Source organism: Pan paniscus, chromosome 13 (assembly GCF_029289425.2).
Source record: "Pan paniscus chromosome 13, NHGRI_mPanPan1-v2.0_pri, whole genome shotgun sequence".
Taxonomy (NCBI): domain Eukaryota; kingdom Metazoa; phylum Chordata; class Mammalia; order Primates; family Hominidae; genus Pan; species Pan paniscus.
Window position 1 is genome coordinate 99,346,518 of NC_073262.2, and position 16,485 is coordinate 99,363,002.

Consider the following 16,485-nt stretch of genomic DNA (forward strand, 5'->3'; position numbering starts at 1 on the left):
TGAGAGGCACAGAGAAAACAGTAGAAGATATGGTCCATGCCCTAGTGTGTGCCAAATGACTCTTGTTTGGGATCTCCACTCCAGAAATGAGATATATAGGGAAAACATCAGAGAACTTTCTTGGGTAGCAGAGGCTGTGTACAACTTTGAAGGAATTCAAAGTAAGAGAAAGTTTATTTTAGGCCATTTGGTTGATAGAAGAAGAGAAGCTTAATGAGAGTACAGGATTGAGACTAGCAGAAATGGCAGGGCTGGACACCTTATGAAACAGCACAGGCCACGCTTACTTACAAAAATGAACAGGACATGGGAGCAGATGAAAAGTAGCCCTCTTGATTAGAGCAGAGACTTTGGAAAATGTTAGAGAGAGAGTGTTAGCTTAAATGGGACCACCTGATGGATGGCCTTAGTTATAGAAATGTTGAATGTGTACTCTTAGGCAGAAACGGAGCACTATGGGTTTCTGAGCAGGGGGTGGTATGATAGAAGCATGAGTTTAGGAAGGTTAATGTAACAGCAGAGGACAGTAGAGGATAATGAAGAGAAACTGGAGGCATGGAGGCTCGAGAAAACTATAACAGTTAATTCGAGTATTAGATGATTAGGGCCAAGCAAAGTAGTTCAGTTGAAAATAGAAAACAATTAAGTCAGAAAGCCCATTTTAATAGAAAAATCATCAAACAGGCCAGGCGAGGCGGCTCATGCCTGTAATCCCTGCACTTTGGGAGGCTGAGGCAGGTGGATTACCTGAGGTCAGAAGTTTGAGACCAGCCTGGCCAACATGGTGAAACTCCATCTCTACTAAAAATACAAAAATTAGCTGGGTGTGGTGGCAGGCGCCTGTAATCCCAGCTATTCAGGAGGCTGAGGCACAAAAATCGCTTGAACCCGGGAGGCGGAGCTTGCAGTGAGCCGAGATGGCGCCACTGCACTCCAGCCTGGGCGACAGAGTGAGACTCCGTCTCAAAAAAAAAAGAAAAAGAAAAAAATTATCAACCAGACATTAAATGTTGTATCCTGGAGAGGGAGGGATTAAAATAATTCCTTGGTTGGCATGGCTGGTCTGTGTTTCACCAAATTTGTTACATTTAGTAGTTGCAATTAGACCATTCACAAAATCAAACTCAAATAATGGTATATAAAACAATTTTGTGAATTGCAAAGCACTATATAAATACAAATGTTATAAAAAGCAAATTCTGCTTTTTATAGAAGAATTAGGGAACATAAAGGTGTGCTAAATGTAGAAATGTACCTTTAGTCGGAGATCATTGTTAAGAATACTTACAGCCGGGCACAGTGGCTCATGCCTGTAATCCCAGCACTTTGGGAGGCTGAGGCAGGGGGATCACGAGGTCAGGAGATCAAGACCATCCTGGCTAACACGGTGAAACCCTGTCTCTACTAAAAATACAAAAAATTATCCAGGCATAGTGGTGGGTGCCTGTAGTCCCACCTACTCGGGAGGCTGAGGCAGGAGAGTGGCATGAACCTGGGAGGCGGAGCTTGCAGTGAGCTGAGATCGCACCACTGCACTCTAGCCTGGGCTACAGAGCACAACTCTGTCTCAAAAAAAAAAAAAAAAAAAAAAAAAAAAAAAAAAAAAAAAAAAAAAAAAAGAATACTTACAAAATGAAATCCTTTGAAGAAGGATCAGTGACAGTGGAGAACAGTGAGAGAGTGACAGCAGTGAGAAGTTGGCAGCAGCAATGGGCTCAGGGAGCACTGCCTGAGTCAAGTTTGTCTTGAGTATTAAATTGGAAAGCATTTGTAAAGTAATTATCACAGTGCCTGAACATAATACTCAGTACAAAGTAAATGATAGTTGTTAGTGCTTATCCAGTTTTAGAAAGGCTGTGATTGAGGTAACTGGAATATCTAACAGGAAGTTAGTTGGGTAGTAATAAAAGACTGTAGTGTAAAGTTAGGATCTAAAAGAAGGAATTAGTATAGAGAGAAAAGGTACAGATATCCTTGACTTCACTCTTTGCTGTGTTAAATGCTACCATCCATAGAGAATACCACCTTCCTGTCTTCTCCCTTCTCAACTACCTCCTCTTCCTAAAGTTTTCAAGTGGCAATGGTTTAAGGGCATATTAGAAGGCGTGAACGCTGTAAAATTATTTAAGTAACTACTATGCAGTTTTTTTTTCACGAGAGAAGTTTATTTAAAATCCTTAAGAACAAAAGCAAAATTATAAAAATATATGCCATGGCAGTCAGTACCTGACAGATACTTATATAAACTGCCATATAATTCATTTTCATTTCTTCAGACATGAGGTTGCAAGTGACAGAGAAGAGCTTATAGCATGATAATCACAGAGTAATTGTGCGTGCCAGCCTCTACTTCTTTCTTTATATGATCTTATTTAATTTAATTGTTATTTGTATTCTATGAAGTAGGCTATACACACACTGTTCAGATGATGAACCTGAGGCTTAAGGTAGTTAATTGCCCCAGATCACTCAGCTAGTAAGTACTGAAGCTGATATTTGGACAGATGCCTGACTCCAGAGTCATGCTCTTAAAATGCAAATGATGAATATACATTTACATTCTTTATTCCAAAAAAGATTTTGTTCTTTAGTGATAAAAATCATGAAAACCACTTGGTCTATTGCTCCATAAATCTGCTTAATCAGACATTATTATTGCCTCACTAACTCTCCTTTTTAAAAGGAGATCCAAAGATAACAAAATATAAGGAAAAAACTAAGTAAGCTTCTCTTAATGGAAAGTAAAAATGTTTCAATTTTCTCCCTTGTGTTTTAAGCTGAAGAAAGCCCTTGATGAAGCTAACTTCAGATCAGTGGAAGTGTACCGGACCAACCGAGAGCTGCGACAGAAACTTGCAGAGCTAGAAAAAATACTAGAAAGTAACAAGGAGAAAATAAAGAATCAAAAGACCCAAATTAAGCTCCACTTGTCAGCTAAGGCGAATAATGCTCAGAATATAGAAAGGATGAAGGTTGTATGAGAAACCTCTTTTCACTTCCTGGATACCCTGTGAGGATGTAGTCAGTCAATGGTGTCTAGGGAAGACAGGTTTTAGAACCCTACCAGCCCCGTGTATTCTCTGGGAATTATAGCCAGTTGTCTTTGGGGAGACTTTTTCAGTGGAGTCACTGCTGTGTAAATGTTTGATTTCTCATTTGCTGCCAGTGTCACATTCCGGCTCCCCATCTGTCCCTTCCGTGTTGATTGTACTGGACTTTGCTCTTTTGGGATCAGTGGGCTAGATGGGAAAGAAAGCTCAGCAGGAACTAGTAACTTTGGGTCTCATATTGGATTCTTTCTGTCATCCTATAGGCAAAAAGAGCAAGCCAGTTTTTCCACTGATCATCTTTTTATGTTATTTTCCAATTACTTTTAGCAAATAGAAAAAGAATTGAAGCAAATGGAGCTAATTAAGGATCAATATCAGAAAAAGAACTATGAACAGGTAGATGATTTCCATATACTCTGTGTTTACCTTTCATGCAAAATCTCAAACTTGGAGGGTGTTCACCAAAAGTCTCTGTCTTTGTATCCTTCCAGTCTTTGAGTATCCAGAGATTTGTGTGTGAAATGACTAACCTGCAGAAAGAGATGCAGATGTTGGCTAAGAGCCAATATGATGCCTCAGTGCGGAATAAACAGCAAGAGCTGCACCTAGAAGCAGAGCGGAAAATAAGGCAGGAGCTAGAGAATCGGTGCCAGGTAAAAGGTTTCCTAAGATTCATCTTAAAGATGGTCAGCAAATGACATGTGCCAAAGCCCAGTAGTATTGCACCTAGACTTTCTAGAGTCTACAGAAGACAACACACATTTACAAATTGTTTATCTTAGCTAAGTCCTTAGAATAATAGTATCTAGGAAGAAGGCTGTAGTTTGAATATGGCAAATGTTCTCCATTTTCAGTTTAATAAAAGTAATGTCAATTTTTAAAGAACATTTAGAGCTTACATATGCAAAGTATCAGTTACTAAGTAAGACTTCTGAACTGAATTTCATAGCCTTTCAGGAACTTTGTACACCTCGTTTCTTCTCCTAGCACAGATACACCTGTTGCTATTACAGGACTCTTAGGTATTCCTAAATGAATAAAAAGCATAACGTCTTATCACTGAAAAGGGACTTCAAGAGATCACTGAGCTCTTGTCTTTCAGTAGGGTTTGTCATGAGAAGTATCTCTCCAGTTCTGAAAAGAGATATTAATCACTGTCCTCAACAGACTCCATAAATAAAAAATCAAAATGTGTAATCATATCCACATATGTAGATATGCAGACTATAGGTTAAGCTGAAAATAACAGTTTTTATCTCATATGTCAGTAGCACCTGAAGTTAGAAGGCACTCCATCCTATTTTCATATTTAGTTGCCCATTTATTATAACAGTGAAGCATTTGGTTTCTTATGGTATGTTGGAAGTTTATAAAAATCTTTGTATCACATTTTCAGGAATTGGAAGAAACTGTCAGACACCTGAAGAAATGTAAAGAGGCAACAGAGAATACGCTGAAAGAAGCCAGTGTGGAATCAGAACAGGTGAGCCAGACCCACGGACATAAAGACTTAGACGTTTCCTTCAACACAACAACCCTGAAGCAACCCAAGTCAATGTGAAACCCTTCATTAACGTAGTTGTCAGGAATGCAACAGGGAAGAACGAGTAACTTCCTAAGTGTAGTCTCTATTGTAGAGAAGAAGTGATTTTTAGATTAAGAGTCTGTGTCCAGATGACAGATGATATATAACGGAATGCTAAAATATTAAACCTGAAGTCCAAATCTCCCTACTAAATATAAGGAAAGACCAGCATGTGTGTGGATTTTAATACATTATTATTTGACATGACCCTACTGAAAGTGGATGCTCTTTGTTCAATCAATCAATAACTAAAAAAGTAAAGTAGACCCTATTTAACTAATTGTGAATTTTCTTTCTCTATTCTAAACTTAAATTAGCCTTTTGGGGGGTATTTCAAATCATACTTTTTTTTTTTCCAAGACAGGGTCTCACTCTGTCACCAGGCTGGAGTGCATGGCATAATCTTGGCTCACTGCAATCTCCGCCTCCCAGGCTCAAATGATCCTCCCACTTGAGCCTCCCAAGTAGCCAAGTAGCTGGGCATGGTGGTGCACCATGCCCAGCTAATTTTTGGTAGAGATGAGGTTCCACTATGTTGCCAGGCTGGTCTCAAACTCCTGACTCAAGTGATCCACCAGCCTTGGCCTCCCAAAGTGCTGTGATTCCAGGTGTGAACCACCACACCTGGCCCATGAACTACTACATTCTTAAGAGTCTTTTGTGCATTTTTTTCATTTTCAAAGCCATCTTTTACCTTCATTCTTAATTTTCTCCTGGGTCCTCTCTTACATTACTTCACATCCAAGAAACATTAACAAATGCATGAAAAGCAGCAAGTCTGCATGCATTCTTTAACCCCTCACTCAGAAATTACTCGCATGTATAGGATGTTAAGTATATTTTGCAAATAGGTTGTGAAGAACAAGCAGTCAGAATTTGGGTCTTTTAATTTCTAAGTAAAAAAATCTCTGCAACTAATACACAAAAAAACTTGTAACTCTTTATTTGTGTCTTTTAATGGTGATATTTATATGTTCAGATAACAGCTAATCTGGAAGAAGCTCATCGCTGGTTTAAGCACAGGTTTGATGGTCTACAACTTGAGCTGACAAAAAACCGGTTGCAGAGGCCTTCTGGGGAAGACAGGTGGCAGGAAGAGGTAAGATTAAGACATGGATGTCTTAAGCAATTTTCTACTTGTTGCTTCTCAGATTTCTAATTACCGAAGTTCTCTCATCATCTCGATACTCTCTGTTTTAATCTTTAGTTTCTTTAGACTAATGCTAGGAAACCAATTAATTTCTTTTTCTTACAAAGTTCCACCTGTCACAAACTTTTTAGATTAGAATCACTTGTCTTCATGAATAGATGACATGTGTAGAGGCAAAACAGGTGCAGATTGCTGCAGTTAGCTCTGAACAGTCAGTGTTAGGTGTGTTTTCTTTCCAACAGGACCAAGATGTAAAACATGATGTCATGTCCAACCAATCTGTTCTGCATCGATGGGAGAAAAAACAGAATCTTAGGCCCATGCCCAAGAAGTATCATTCTGAGGTACAGAGGAAGTGATGTCCTTGACAAGGGAGCTTCTTTATGTGTAGCTACACTCCATGATTCCAAGAGCCCAGCAGCCGGGGCTGGCCTGTTTCTAGAGTCATAAGAACGTGAAGTCTTTGATGTGGGCTGAAGATTTTGGACCTGAGTTTATCACTTTATGAACTCTTATATCAGTACAAAACTACCCCTTTTTTTGTCCCTTTTCATATTTTCCACCCAATAAATTTGTGTTAATTTGTTGTATGATAGGAGATGGTGTTGCATAATTCTTGTCTGTTTTTCTAATAAGTATATTTTATGAAAAAGCTTTTAGCAAGTTCTAAATGATATTGCTACTAAACGATATATTTTGTTTCAATGAAATGTCCCACTCTAACATGCAGTAGATAATCCCTGGTAATAGAATTGTGTGAAAAATGGTAAAGACTCCTCTACCGTCTTGTAAATTTATGCACTTCTATGTTGGGTAATTACCAGCATATCTTTTAAAAGACTAATATCTCTATTCTCAAATAAGGCATTTCAGAGATTATATTTACAGCTTCCTTGGTCATTAAAAAAGTTATAGAATGCAGCAGTCTGTTCTTCTCAGGGAGACTATGCCTGACCAACATAGCTCTTCCTTACTATAGTTAAGCAATAAGCTCATCTTCATCTTTTTATTTCAGATGTTGAGTGGTGGATTAGGTAATCCAGATTTAACTTATGTAAATGGCTGGCATAAGACCTGACTTAATTAATACTCAAGTAATCATAGCTGCTGCTGATACTATCAGGACCTAAATCAAGTAAGCAATCATGAAATTGGAAATAATATCAATTATAAGACTGTCAAAGGTTGATGAGCCTACTACTCAATATCTGATAGAAAAAAACAAAGCTGAATTTATCGCTTACTATATAGTAAGGGAGAAGTGTTGTTCAGGCATAGTCCTCCTTGAGCAGAGCAGACTGTTAATCTCATGTAGGTTTTTTGGGAATATGAAATTCATATTGACACCTATAGAACTGTAGTTACTGGAGTGAGACTGTTGTTCATTGATTCACATTCAGAAGCATGTTAATTGGAGTGGGTCCATTTCTGTTTGTTTGACTTTAGGAATAAAGGACTCTTGCTAGTTTTCAGGCTTGTAAAAGCATGTACAAAAAGGCAAGTTGGCCGGGTGAGGTGGCTCATGCCTGTAATCCCAGCACTTTGGGAGGCCAAGGCAAGCAGATCACTTGAGGCCAGGAGTTCGAGATCAGCCTGGCCAACATGGGGAAACCCTATCTCTATCAAAAATACAAAAGTTAGCCAGGTGTGGTGGTGCACACCTGTAGTCCCAGCTACTTGGGAGGCTGAGGCACAAGAATCGCTTGAACCCAGGAGGTGGAGGTAGTAGTGAGCCAAGATCATGCCACTGCACTCCAGCCTGGGCAACAGAGTGAAACTGTCTCAAAAAAAAAAAGAAAGAAATTTGTCACTGAGCTAATGGACAAGTTAAAAACTGGTAGTTAAAAACTAGCCGCTTGTTCTTGTGGCTTCCAAACAATCAATCTCAATCTGTTTTTGGGAGGATGTAAACATTTTATTCTTTGTGCCCCCTTTTGGTCCTCTATCATATGTTAGGACAGTGGCTCTGTAGAAGCATTTGAGACTGAACAATAGACATCAACTATTTTGTTAACCCAGGTACAATATGAAGTGTTAGCACTGGTGCACACACCTCTCTGGTTGGGAAAAGAAAATAATTCATGGCTATTTTATTACCTATAACTACTTTGGTTCTATGGTTTGAATGTGTCCCCTCCAAAATTCATGTTGAAACTTAATTCTTACTGTGGTAGTATTAAGTGGAGGGCCTTTAGGGCCTCTGGGGAAGTGGTATTAAGTGGGGGGCCTTTGGGGCTCTGCCCTTATGAATGGAGTAGTGCCTCATTAAAGGGCTGGAGGGAACTAGCTTGGGCCATTTTGCCCTTCTGCCTTCCACCATGTGAGGACACAGCATTCAGCCCCTCTGGAGGAAACAGCAACAAGGTGCCATCTTAGAAACAGGGAACGGGATCCTCACTTGACATGAAATCTGCAAGCACCTTGATCTTGGACTTCCCAGCCTCCCAAACTGTAAGAAGTAAATGTCTGTTCTTTATAAATTACTCAGTCTCAACTGTTTTGTTATAGCAGCAGAGACAGACTAAGAAGACGCCTGCTTATGAAAAATTTAAGTTGTTTGCTGTGTCTCCAAGGGTTGGGCTGTGTTATTTACTGGGTCAGCTAAAGTGAAAGAACACATTTTTTATGGTCTCCTCAAGTTGTCAAACTCCTATGGGATAGGTCACTATCCCATAGGAGTTGATATGGTTTGGCTCTGTGTCCCCACCCAAATCTCATGTTGAATTGTAATTCCCAGTGTTGGAGGAGGAGGGGCCTGGTGGAAGGTGATTGGATTATGGGGGCAGTTTTCCCCCTTGCTGTTCTTGTGATAGTGGGTGACTTCTCACAAGATCTGGTTGTTTAAAAGTGTGTAGAATCTCCCTGTTCACTTGCTCTCTCCTACTGCCATGTGAAGATGTGCTTGCTTCCCCTTTGCCCTTCTGCCATGATTATAAGTTTCCTGAGGCCTCCCCAGCCAATGCCTACTGTACAGCCTGTGGAACTGTGAGTCAATTAAGCCTCTTTATAAATTACCCAGTCTCAGGTAGTTCTGTATAGCAGTGTGAGAATGGACTAACACAGGAGTCTCCCCAAAAAGGGATTTATCCCTTTGGGCTCTTTATAAAGATATATAGTCAATTGAGGGTATTGGGGAATTATAACCTTAAAACAGCCTAACCGGGAGCCCCCCAGAATAATTAACCTTGGTCCAGGGTTGGCACTGAAAACCTCGGTGCTGAATTCCACAAAGGAAAAGGATCCCAGTTACTACACAAGGGAGATGATCAACCTTAATGGATTGTAAATGTATTACCGCTTATGTTGTCATGACAGTCACAGTTATATGCCAAGAATATTTATATCCTCCTTTTCCAGAACAAGGACATTTTTCTTCACTTATGTATTGTCCTTAAAGGGTATCATTATTGATAAAGTTAATCTAACATACCTTTATGTTATTTTTAGATTGGCTATACTAGATTGGGAGAAAGACATAATTAGATTGATGATCATTTCTAGTAAAGCTTGTATTTGTTATGAGGCATATGATAGCTAAATCACAACTATATAAGCTTAAACCAGTAAAGAGAGGAGTATGACCAACAGAATAACAGACAAAGGTATGTTAAGAGAATGTGACAGAAGAATCTTGTTTGGATGGTCTTAGGCCAAAGCTGCCTGTTTTGTGTGGTTATCTGCTTGTTCTGAGGCTTTTGGGTTGGCAGTCAATTTCTGCAGATCATTTGCTTCTGAAAGCCCTTCAGAGAACTTTGGAATCTCTAATGGGTATAACTTTCTGATTCTATTAAGACCTTTTCTGTTTTTCCAGAGGATTGAAGTGATATGAGCAATAAGGGTTCATTTAAAAAGCAAAGCTTATATAATTCAAATCATGAAAAACCATTCCAGCTTAATGTGTCCCTGTATTATTAGATAGATGTAATATCCTTGGTGGGAAACACAAACTCAAATCCTTTTTTAGCCATTTTAAGTGCTAGCTTTTTGACAAGGGAATGTTTCCATTCATCCAGAAAATAAATATACCATTATTACTATATATAACACACATAGAATCAAGTAGTTATATACAATCCATTTGGATGTAGTCAAAGAGTCTTTTAGGGTATGGTTCTAGTTCATACCCCACCTTTATAATTTTTCCAAATTAATTTCATTAGAGATGAAACATTATCTGGCCACATCCTTTGCCATGCTAAAAAAGTTTCTATCAGTGATTAATATTGTGGCAAATTTTTTCATTCTGTGATAGGTTGTTTTATAGAGGATTTTAGCAAGTGTCTATTTGAAGGTGTTTTTTTTTTCTCTTATTTTAAGTTCAGGGGTACATGTGCAGAGTGTGCAGGTTTGTTACATAGGTAAACATGTGCCATGGTGGTTTGCTGCACAGATCATCCCATCACCTAGGTATTAAGCCCAGCATCCATGAGCTATTCTTCCTGATGCTGTTTCTCCCCCTACCCTGCCCCCTATAGGTCCCAGTGTGTGTTGTTGCCACTCATGTGTCTATGTGTTCTTATCATTCAGCTCCCACTTATAAGTGAGAACACATGGTGTTTGGTTTTCTGTTTCTGTGTCAGTTTGCAGAGGATAATGACTTCCAACTTCATGTCCCTGCAAAGGACATGATCTTATTCCTTTTCATGGCTGCATAGTATTCCATGGTATATATGTACCACATTTTCTTTATAGTATAGATTGGCTATACTAGATTGGGAGAAAGACATAATTAGATTGATGATCATTTCTAGTAAAGCTTATATTTGTTATAAGAGGCATATGATAGCTAAATCACAACTATATAAGCTTAAACCAGTAAAGAGAGTTTACTCCTCTCTTTGATGGGCATTTAGGGTTAATTCCATGTATTTGCTATTGTGAATAGTGTTGCAGTGAACATACACGTGCATGAATCTTTATAACAGAATGATTTATATTCCTTTAGGTATGTTTCCAGTAATGGGATTGCTGGGTCAAATGGTATTTCTGCCTCTAGGTCTTTAAGGAATTGCCACACTCTCTTCCACAGTGGTTGAACTATTTACATTCCCACCAACAGTGTAAATGCTTTCCTTTTTCTCCACCACCTTGCCAGCATCTGTTTTTTTTTTTTTTTTTTTTTTTTTTGACTGTTTCATAATAGCCATTCTGACTGGCATGAGATGATATCTCATTATGGTTTGGATTTTCATTTCTTTTTTTTTTTTTTTTTTGAGATGGAGTCTCACTCTGTGGCCCAGGCTGGAGTGCAGTGGCACAAACTTGGCTCACTGCAAGCTCCGCCTCCCGGGTTCATGCCATTCTCCTGCCTCAGCCTCCCGAGTAGCTGGGACTACAGGCGCCCGCCACCACGCCCGGCTAATTTTTTTGTATTTTTTAGTAGAGACGGGGTTTCACTGTGTTAGCCAGGATGGTCTTGATCTCCTGACCTCATGGTCTGCCCGCCTCGGCCTCCCAATTCATTTCTTTAATGATCAGTGATGTTGACCTTTTTTTCATATATTTGTTGGCCACATGTATGTCTTCTTTTGTGAAGTGTCTGTTCATGTCCTTTGCCCACTTTTTAATGAGGTTGTTTTTTTCTTGTAAATTTAAGTTCCTTGTAGACTATGGATATTAGACCTTTGTTAGAAAGATTAGACAGCAAAAATTTTCTCCCATTCTGTAGGTTGTCTGTTCACTCTGATGATAGTTTCTTTTGCTGTGCAGAAGCTCTTTGGTTTAATTAGATCCCATTTGTTAATTTTTGCTTTTGTTGCAATTGCTTTTGGTGTTTTTGTTATGAAATCTTTGCCCGTGCCTGTGTCCTAAATGATATTGCCCAGATTTTATGCTAGCATTTTTATAGTTTTGGGCTTTACATTTAAGTCTTTAATCCATTATGATTTAATTTTGGTATATGGCTTAAGGAAGGGGTCCACTTTCCATTTTTTACATATGGCTAGCCAGTTATCCCAGCACCATTTATTGAATAGGGAATCCTTTCCCCCATTGCTTGTTTTTGTCAGGTTTGTCAAAGATCAAATGGTTATAGGTGTGCGGTCTTATTTCTGAGTTCCCTATTCTATTTTGTTGGTCTATGTGTCTGTTCTGGTACCAGTACCATGCTGTTTTGGTTACTGTAACTTTGTAGTATAGGTGGAAGTTAGGTAGTGTGATGGTCCAGCATTGTTGTTGTTGCTTAGGATTGTCTTGGCTATTCAGGCTCTTTTTTGGTCCCATATGAATTTTAAAATAGTTTTTTCTAATTCTGTGAAGACCATCAATGGTAGTTTAATGAGCATAGCATTGAATCTATAAATTACTTTGGGCAGTATGGCCATTTTCACAATGTTGATTCTTCCTATCCATGAGCATGGAATGTTTTTCCGTTTGTGTCTTCTCTGATTTCTTTGAGCAGTGGTTTATAGTTCTGCTTGAAGAGGTCCTTCACTTCCCTTGTCAGCAGTATTCCTAGGTATTTTATTCCTTTTATAGCAATTGTGAATGGGAGTTTATTTGTGATTTGGCTCTCTGCCTGCCTGTTGGGGTATAGGAATGCTAGTGATTTTTGCACATTAATTTTGTATCCTGAGACTGCTGATGTTGCTTATCAGCTTAAAAAGCTTTTGGGCTGAGATGATGGGGTTTTCTAGATATAGAATCATGTCATCTTCAAAGATAATTTGACTTCCTGTCTTCGTATTTCTTCCTCTTGCCTGATTGCCCTGGCCACAACTTCCAACATTGTGTGGAATAGGGGTGGTGAGAGAGGGCATTCCTGTCTTGTGGCAGTTTTCGAGGGGAATTCTTCCAGCTTCTGCCCATTCAGTATGATGTTGGCTGTGGGTTTGTCATAGATGGCTCTTATTATTTCAAGATATGTTCCTTCAATACCTTGTTTATTGAGCATTTTTAACATGAAGGGATGTTGAATTTAATTGAAGGCCTTTTCTGCATCTATTGAGATAATGTGATTTTTGTCTTTAGTTCTGTTTATGTGATGAATCACATTTACTGATTTGCATGTGTTGAACCAACCTTGCATCCCGGGGATGAAGCCAACTTGATCGTAGTAGATAAGCTTTTCGATGTGCTACTGGATTTGGTTTGCCAGTGTTTTCTTCAGGATTTTTGCATTGATGTTCATCAAGGATATTGGCTTGGAGTTTTCTTTTTTTGTTGTATCTCTGCCAGGTTTTGGTTTCAGAATAATGCTGGCCTCATTTGATGAGTTAGGGAGGAGTCCCTCCTTTTCAATTTTTGGGAATCATTTCAGTAGAAATCGTAGCAGCTCTTCTTTGTACCTTTGGTAGAATTCACTGTGAATCTATCTGGTCCTGGGCTTTTTTTGGTTGGTAGGCTATTTATTACTGCCTCAATTTCAGAACTTGTTATTGGTCTGTTCAAGAATTCAGTTTCTTCCTGGTTCAATCTTGGGAAGGTGTATATGTCCAGGAATTTATCTGTTTCTTCTAGATTTTCTAGTTTATATGCATAGAAATGTTTATAGTATTCTCTGATGGTTGTTGGTATTTCTGTGGGGTCAGTGGTAATATCCTCCTTACCATTTCTGATTGTATTTATTTGATTCTTCTCTCTTTTCTTCTTTAGTCTAACCAGCAGTCTATTTTTTCAAAAAACCAGCTCCTGGATTAATTGATTTTTCCTTTGAAGGGTTTTTCATGTCTCTTTTCTCATTCATTTCAGCTCTGATCTTAGTTATTTCTTATCTTCTGCTAGCTTTTGGGTTTGTTTGCTCTTGGTTCTCCAGTTCTTTTAGTTGTGATGTTAGGCTGTTAACTTGAGATCTTTTTAATTTTTTTGATGTGGACATTTTAGTGCTATAAATTTCCCTCTTAACCTTGCTTTAGCTGAATCCCAGAGATTCTAGTATGTTGTATCTTTGTTCTCATTAGTTTCAAAGAACTTCTTGATTTCTGCCTTAATTTCATTATTTACCCATAGTCATTCAGGAGCAGGTTGTTCAATATCCATATTGTTGTGTGGTTTTAGGGGAATTTCTTAACCTTGAGTTCTAATTTGATTGTGCTGGGGTCAGAGATTTTGTTATGATTTCAGTTCTTTTACATTTGCTGAGGAGTGTTTTACTTCCAATTTTGTGTTCAATTTTAGAGTAAGTACCATGTGGTGATGAGTAGAATGTGTATTCTGTTGGTTTTGGGTGGAGAGTTCTGTAGATATCTTTCAGGTCCATTTGATCCAGAGCTGAGTTCAGGTCTCGAATATCTGTGTTAATTTTGTGTCTCAGTGATCTACTGTTGTCAGTGGGGTGTTAAAGTCTCCCACTATTATTTTGTGGGAGTCTAAGTCTCTTTGTAGGTCCCTAGGAACTTGCTTTATGAATCTGGGTGCTCCTGGATTGGGTGCATATATATTTTGGATAGTTGGCTCTTCTTATTGAATTGAACCCTTTACTATTATATAATGCCCCTCTTTATCTTTTTTGATGTTTGTTGGTTTAAAGTCTGTTTTGTCAGAAACTAGGGTTACGACCCCTGCTGTTTTCCATTTGCTTGGTAAATGTTCCTCTATCCCCTTATTTTGAACCTATGTGTCTTCTTTTGTTTGTTTTTGGTTTTGGTTTTTGGTTTTTTGAGATGGAGTCTTGCTCTGTTGTCCAGGCTAGAGTGCAGTGGTGCGATCTTAGCTCACTGCAACCTCCACCACCTGGCTTCAAGCAATTCTCCTGCCTCAGCCTCCCTAGTAGCTGGGATTACAAGCACCTGCCACCATGCCCAGCTAAGTTTTTTGTATTTTTAGTAGAGATGAGGTTTCACCATATTGGCCAGGCTGGTTTCAAACTCCTGACCTCAACCTATTTGTGTTTTTGAATGTGAGATGGGTCTGTTGAAGACAGCATACTAATGAGTCTTGGCTCATTATCTGGCTTGCCATTCTATGTCTTTAATTGGGGCATTTAGTCCATTTACATTTAAGATTATTATTGTTATGTGTGAATTTGATCCTGTCATCATGATGCTAGCTGGTTATTTTACAGACTTGTTTATGTTGTTGCTTCATAGTGTCACTGGTCTGTGCACTTCAGTGTGCTTTTTTACTGGCTGGTAATGATTCCTTTCCATATTTAATGCTTCCTTATGGAGCTTTTGCAAGGCAGGCCTGGTGGTGATGAATTCCCTCAGCATTTGCTTGTCTGAAAAGGATCTTATTTCTCCTTCACTTATAAAGCTTACTTTCGCAGGATATGAAATTCTGAGTTGGAAATTCTAAACCCATTTATGCTGGAGGTTGCAAAATTTTTTGTGAAAAATCAAACCTTGGCAATGACCTTGGCAATGAGCAGTAGGATATAAGTAACTCCAACAAGCTTAGTGTTCCAGTAATGGAACACTAGCATAAATGGGTTAAGAATGTTTAGTATTGGCCCCCAATCTCTTCTGGCCTGTAAGGCTTCCACTGAGAGGTCTGCTGTTAGTCTGATGGGCTTCCCTTTGTAGGTGACCTGGCCTTTCTCTCTGGCTGCCCTTAACTTTTTTTCCTTCATTTCAACCTTGGAGAATCTGATGATTAGGTGTCTTGGGGTTAATCTCATGAAGTATCTTACTGGGGTCCTCTACAGTTCCCGAATTTGAATGTTGGCCTGTTTTGTTCATTCCCTTTAACGATTTTTGTTTATTCTTGTCTGCCTGTCTCATTTCAGAAAGATAGTCTTCAAGCTCTGAGATTCTTTCCTCCACTTGGTCTGTTCTGCTGTTGATACTTGTGATTGCATTGTGAAGTTCTTCTGTTGTGTTTTTCAGCTCCATCAGGTCAGTTACGCTCCTCTCTAAACTGGCTATTCTGGCTGTCAGCTCTTGTATTGTTTTATCATGATTCTTAGCTTCTTTGCATTGTATTAGAACAAGCTCCTTTAGCTCAGCGAACTTTGTTATTGCTCACCTTCTGACGACTACTTCTGTCAATTCAACCATTTCATCCTTAGCCCAGTTCTCTGCCCTTGCTGGAGAGGTGTTGCAGCCATCTGGGGGAGACAAGGCACTCTGGCTTTTTGAGTTTTCAGCGTTTTTGTGTTGATTCTTTCTCATCTTTGTGGGCTTATCTACCTTCGATCTTTGAGGTTGCTGAACTTTGAATTGGGTTTTTGTGGGGTCTTTTGTTGTCATTGTTGTTTTCTGTTCTTTTTTTCTTTTAACAGTCAGTCTACTCTTCCATAGGGCTGCTGTGGTTTGCTGGGGATCCACTCCAGATCCTAGTTGCCTCAGTTTTTCCCATACCTGGAGGTATCACCAATGAAGGCTATGAAATAGCAAAGATGGCAGCCTGTTCCTTCCTCTGGAAGCTTTGTCCCAGGGGGGTACTGACCTGTTGCCAGCTTGAACTGCACCTGTAGGAGGTGTTTGGAGACCCCTTTTGTGAAGAGTCACCCAGTCAACAGGAACAGGATCACAGACCCGCTTCTTAAAGAAGCAATCTGGCTGTTTTTTGGTAGTGCAGCTGTGCTCTGTTTTGGGGGACCCTTCCTCATTCAGACCATCTGGACTCTCCAGAGTCAGCAGACTGGAGCTGCTGAGTCGACTGGAGCTGCTGAGTCGACTGAATTGCAGAGATAGCAGCTGTCCCTGCCCCTAGCAACTCGGTCCTTCTCAGACCAACTTCAGCCTCTCACTGCTGGCTGGCTGGCTGGAATTCCAAGCCAGTGTGTCTTCACTTGTGAGGTGCCATGGAAGTGGGGCCCA

The 16,485-nt window shown here is 39.4% G+C and overlaps 1 protein-coding gene across 5 annotated transcripts in view; it reads left to right on the plus strand.

Moving 5' to 3' along the window:
• Positions 1-6,384, plus strand: part of CCDC150 (coiled-coil domain containing 150) — a 93,189-nt gene extending 86,805 nt beyond the window's left edge. For 3 of the 5 annotated variants that reach the window (XM_055108915.1, XM_055108914.1, XM_055108917.2), the window contains 6 exons: positions 2,778-2,972; positions 3,378-3,446; positions 3,542-3,703; positions 4,447-4,533; positions 5,615-5,734; positions 6,028-6,384. In XM_055108915.1, coding sequence (XP_054964890.1) covers positions 2,778-2,972; positions 3,378-3,446; positions 3,542-3,703; positions 4,447-4,533; positions 5,615-5,734; positions 6,028-6,144 — 750 coding nt within the window. In that variant the 3' untranslated portion in view covers positions 6,145-6,384. The remainder of the gene's footprint in view (positions 1-2,777; positions 2,973-3,377; positions 3,447-3,541; positions 3,704-4,446; positions 4,534-5,614; positions 5,735-6,027) is intronic. The other 2 variants (XM_055108916.2, XM_055108918.2) reach the window with 2 other exon arrangements.
• Positions 6,385-16,485: the final 10,101 nt, after the last annotated feature.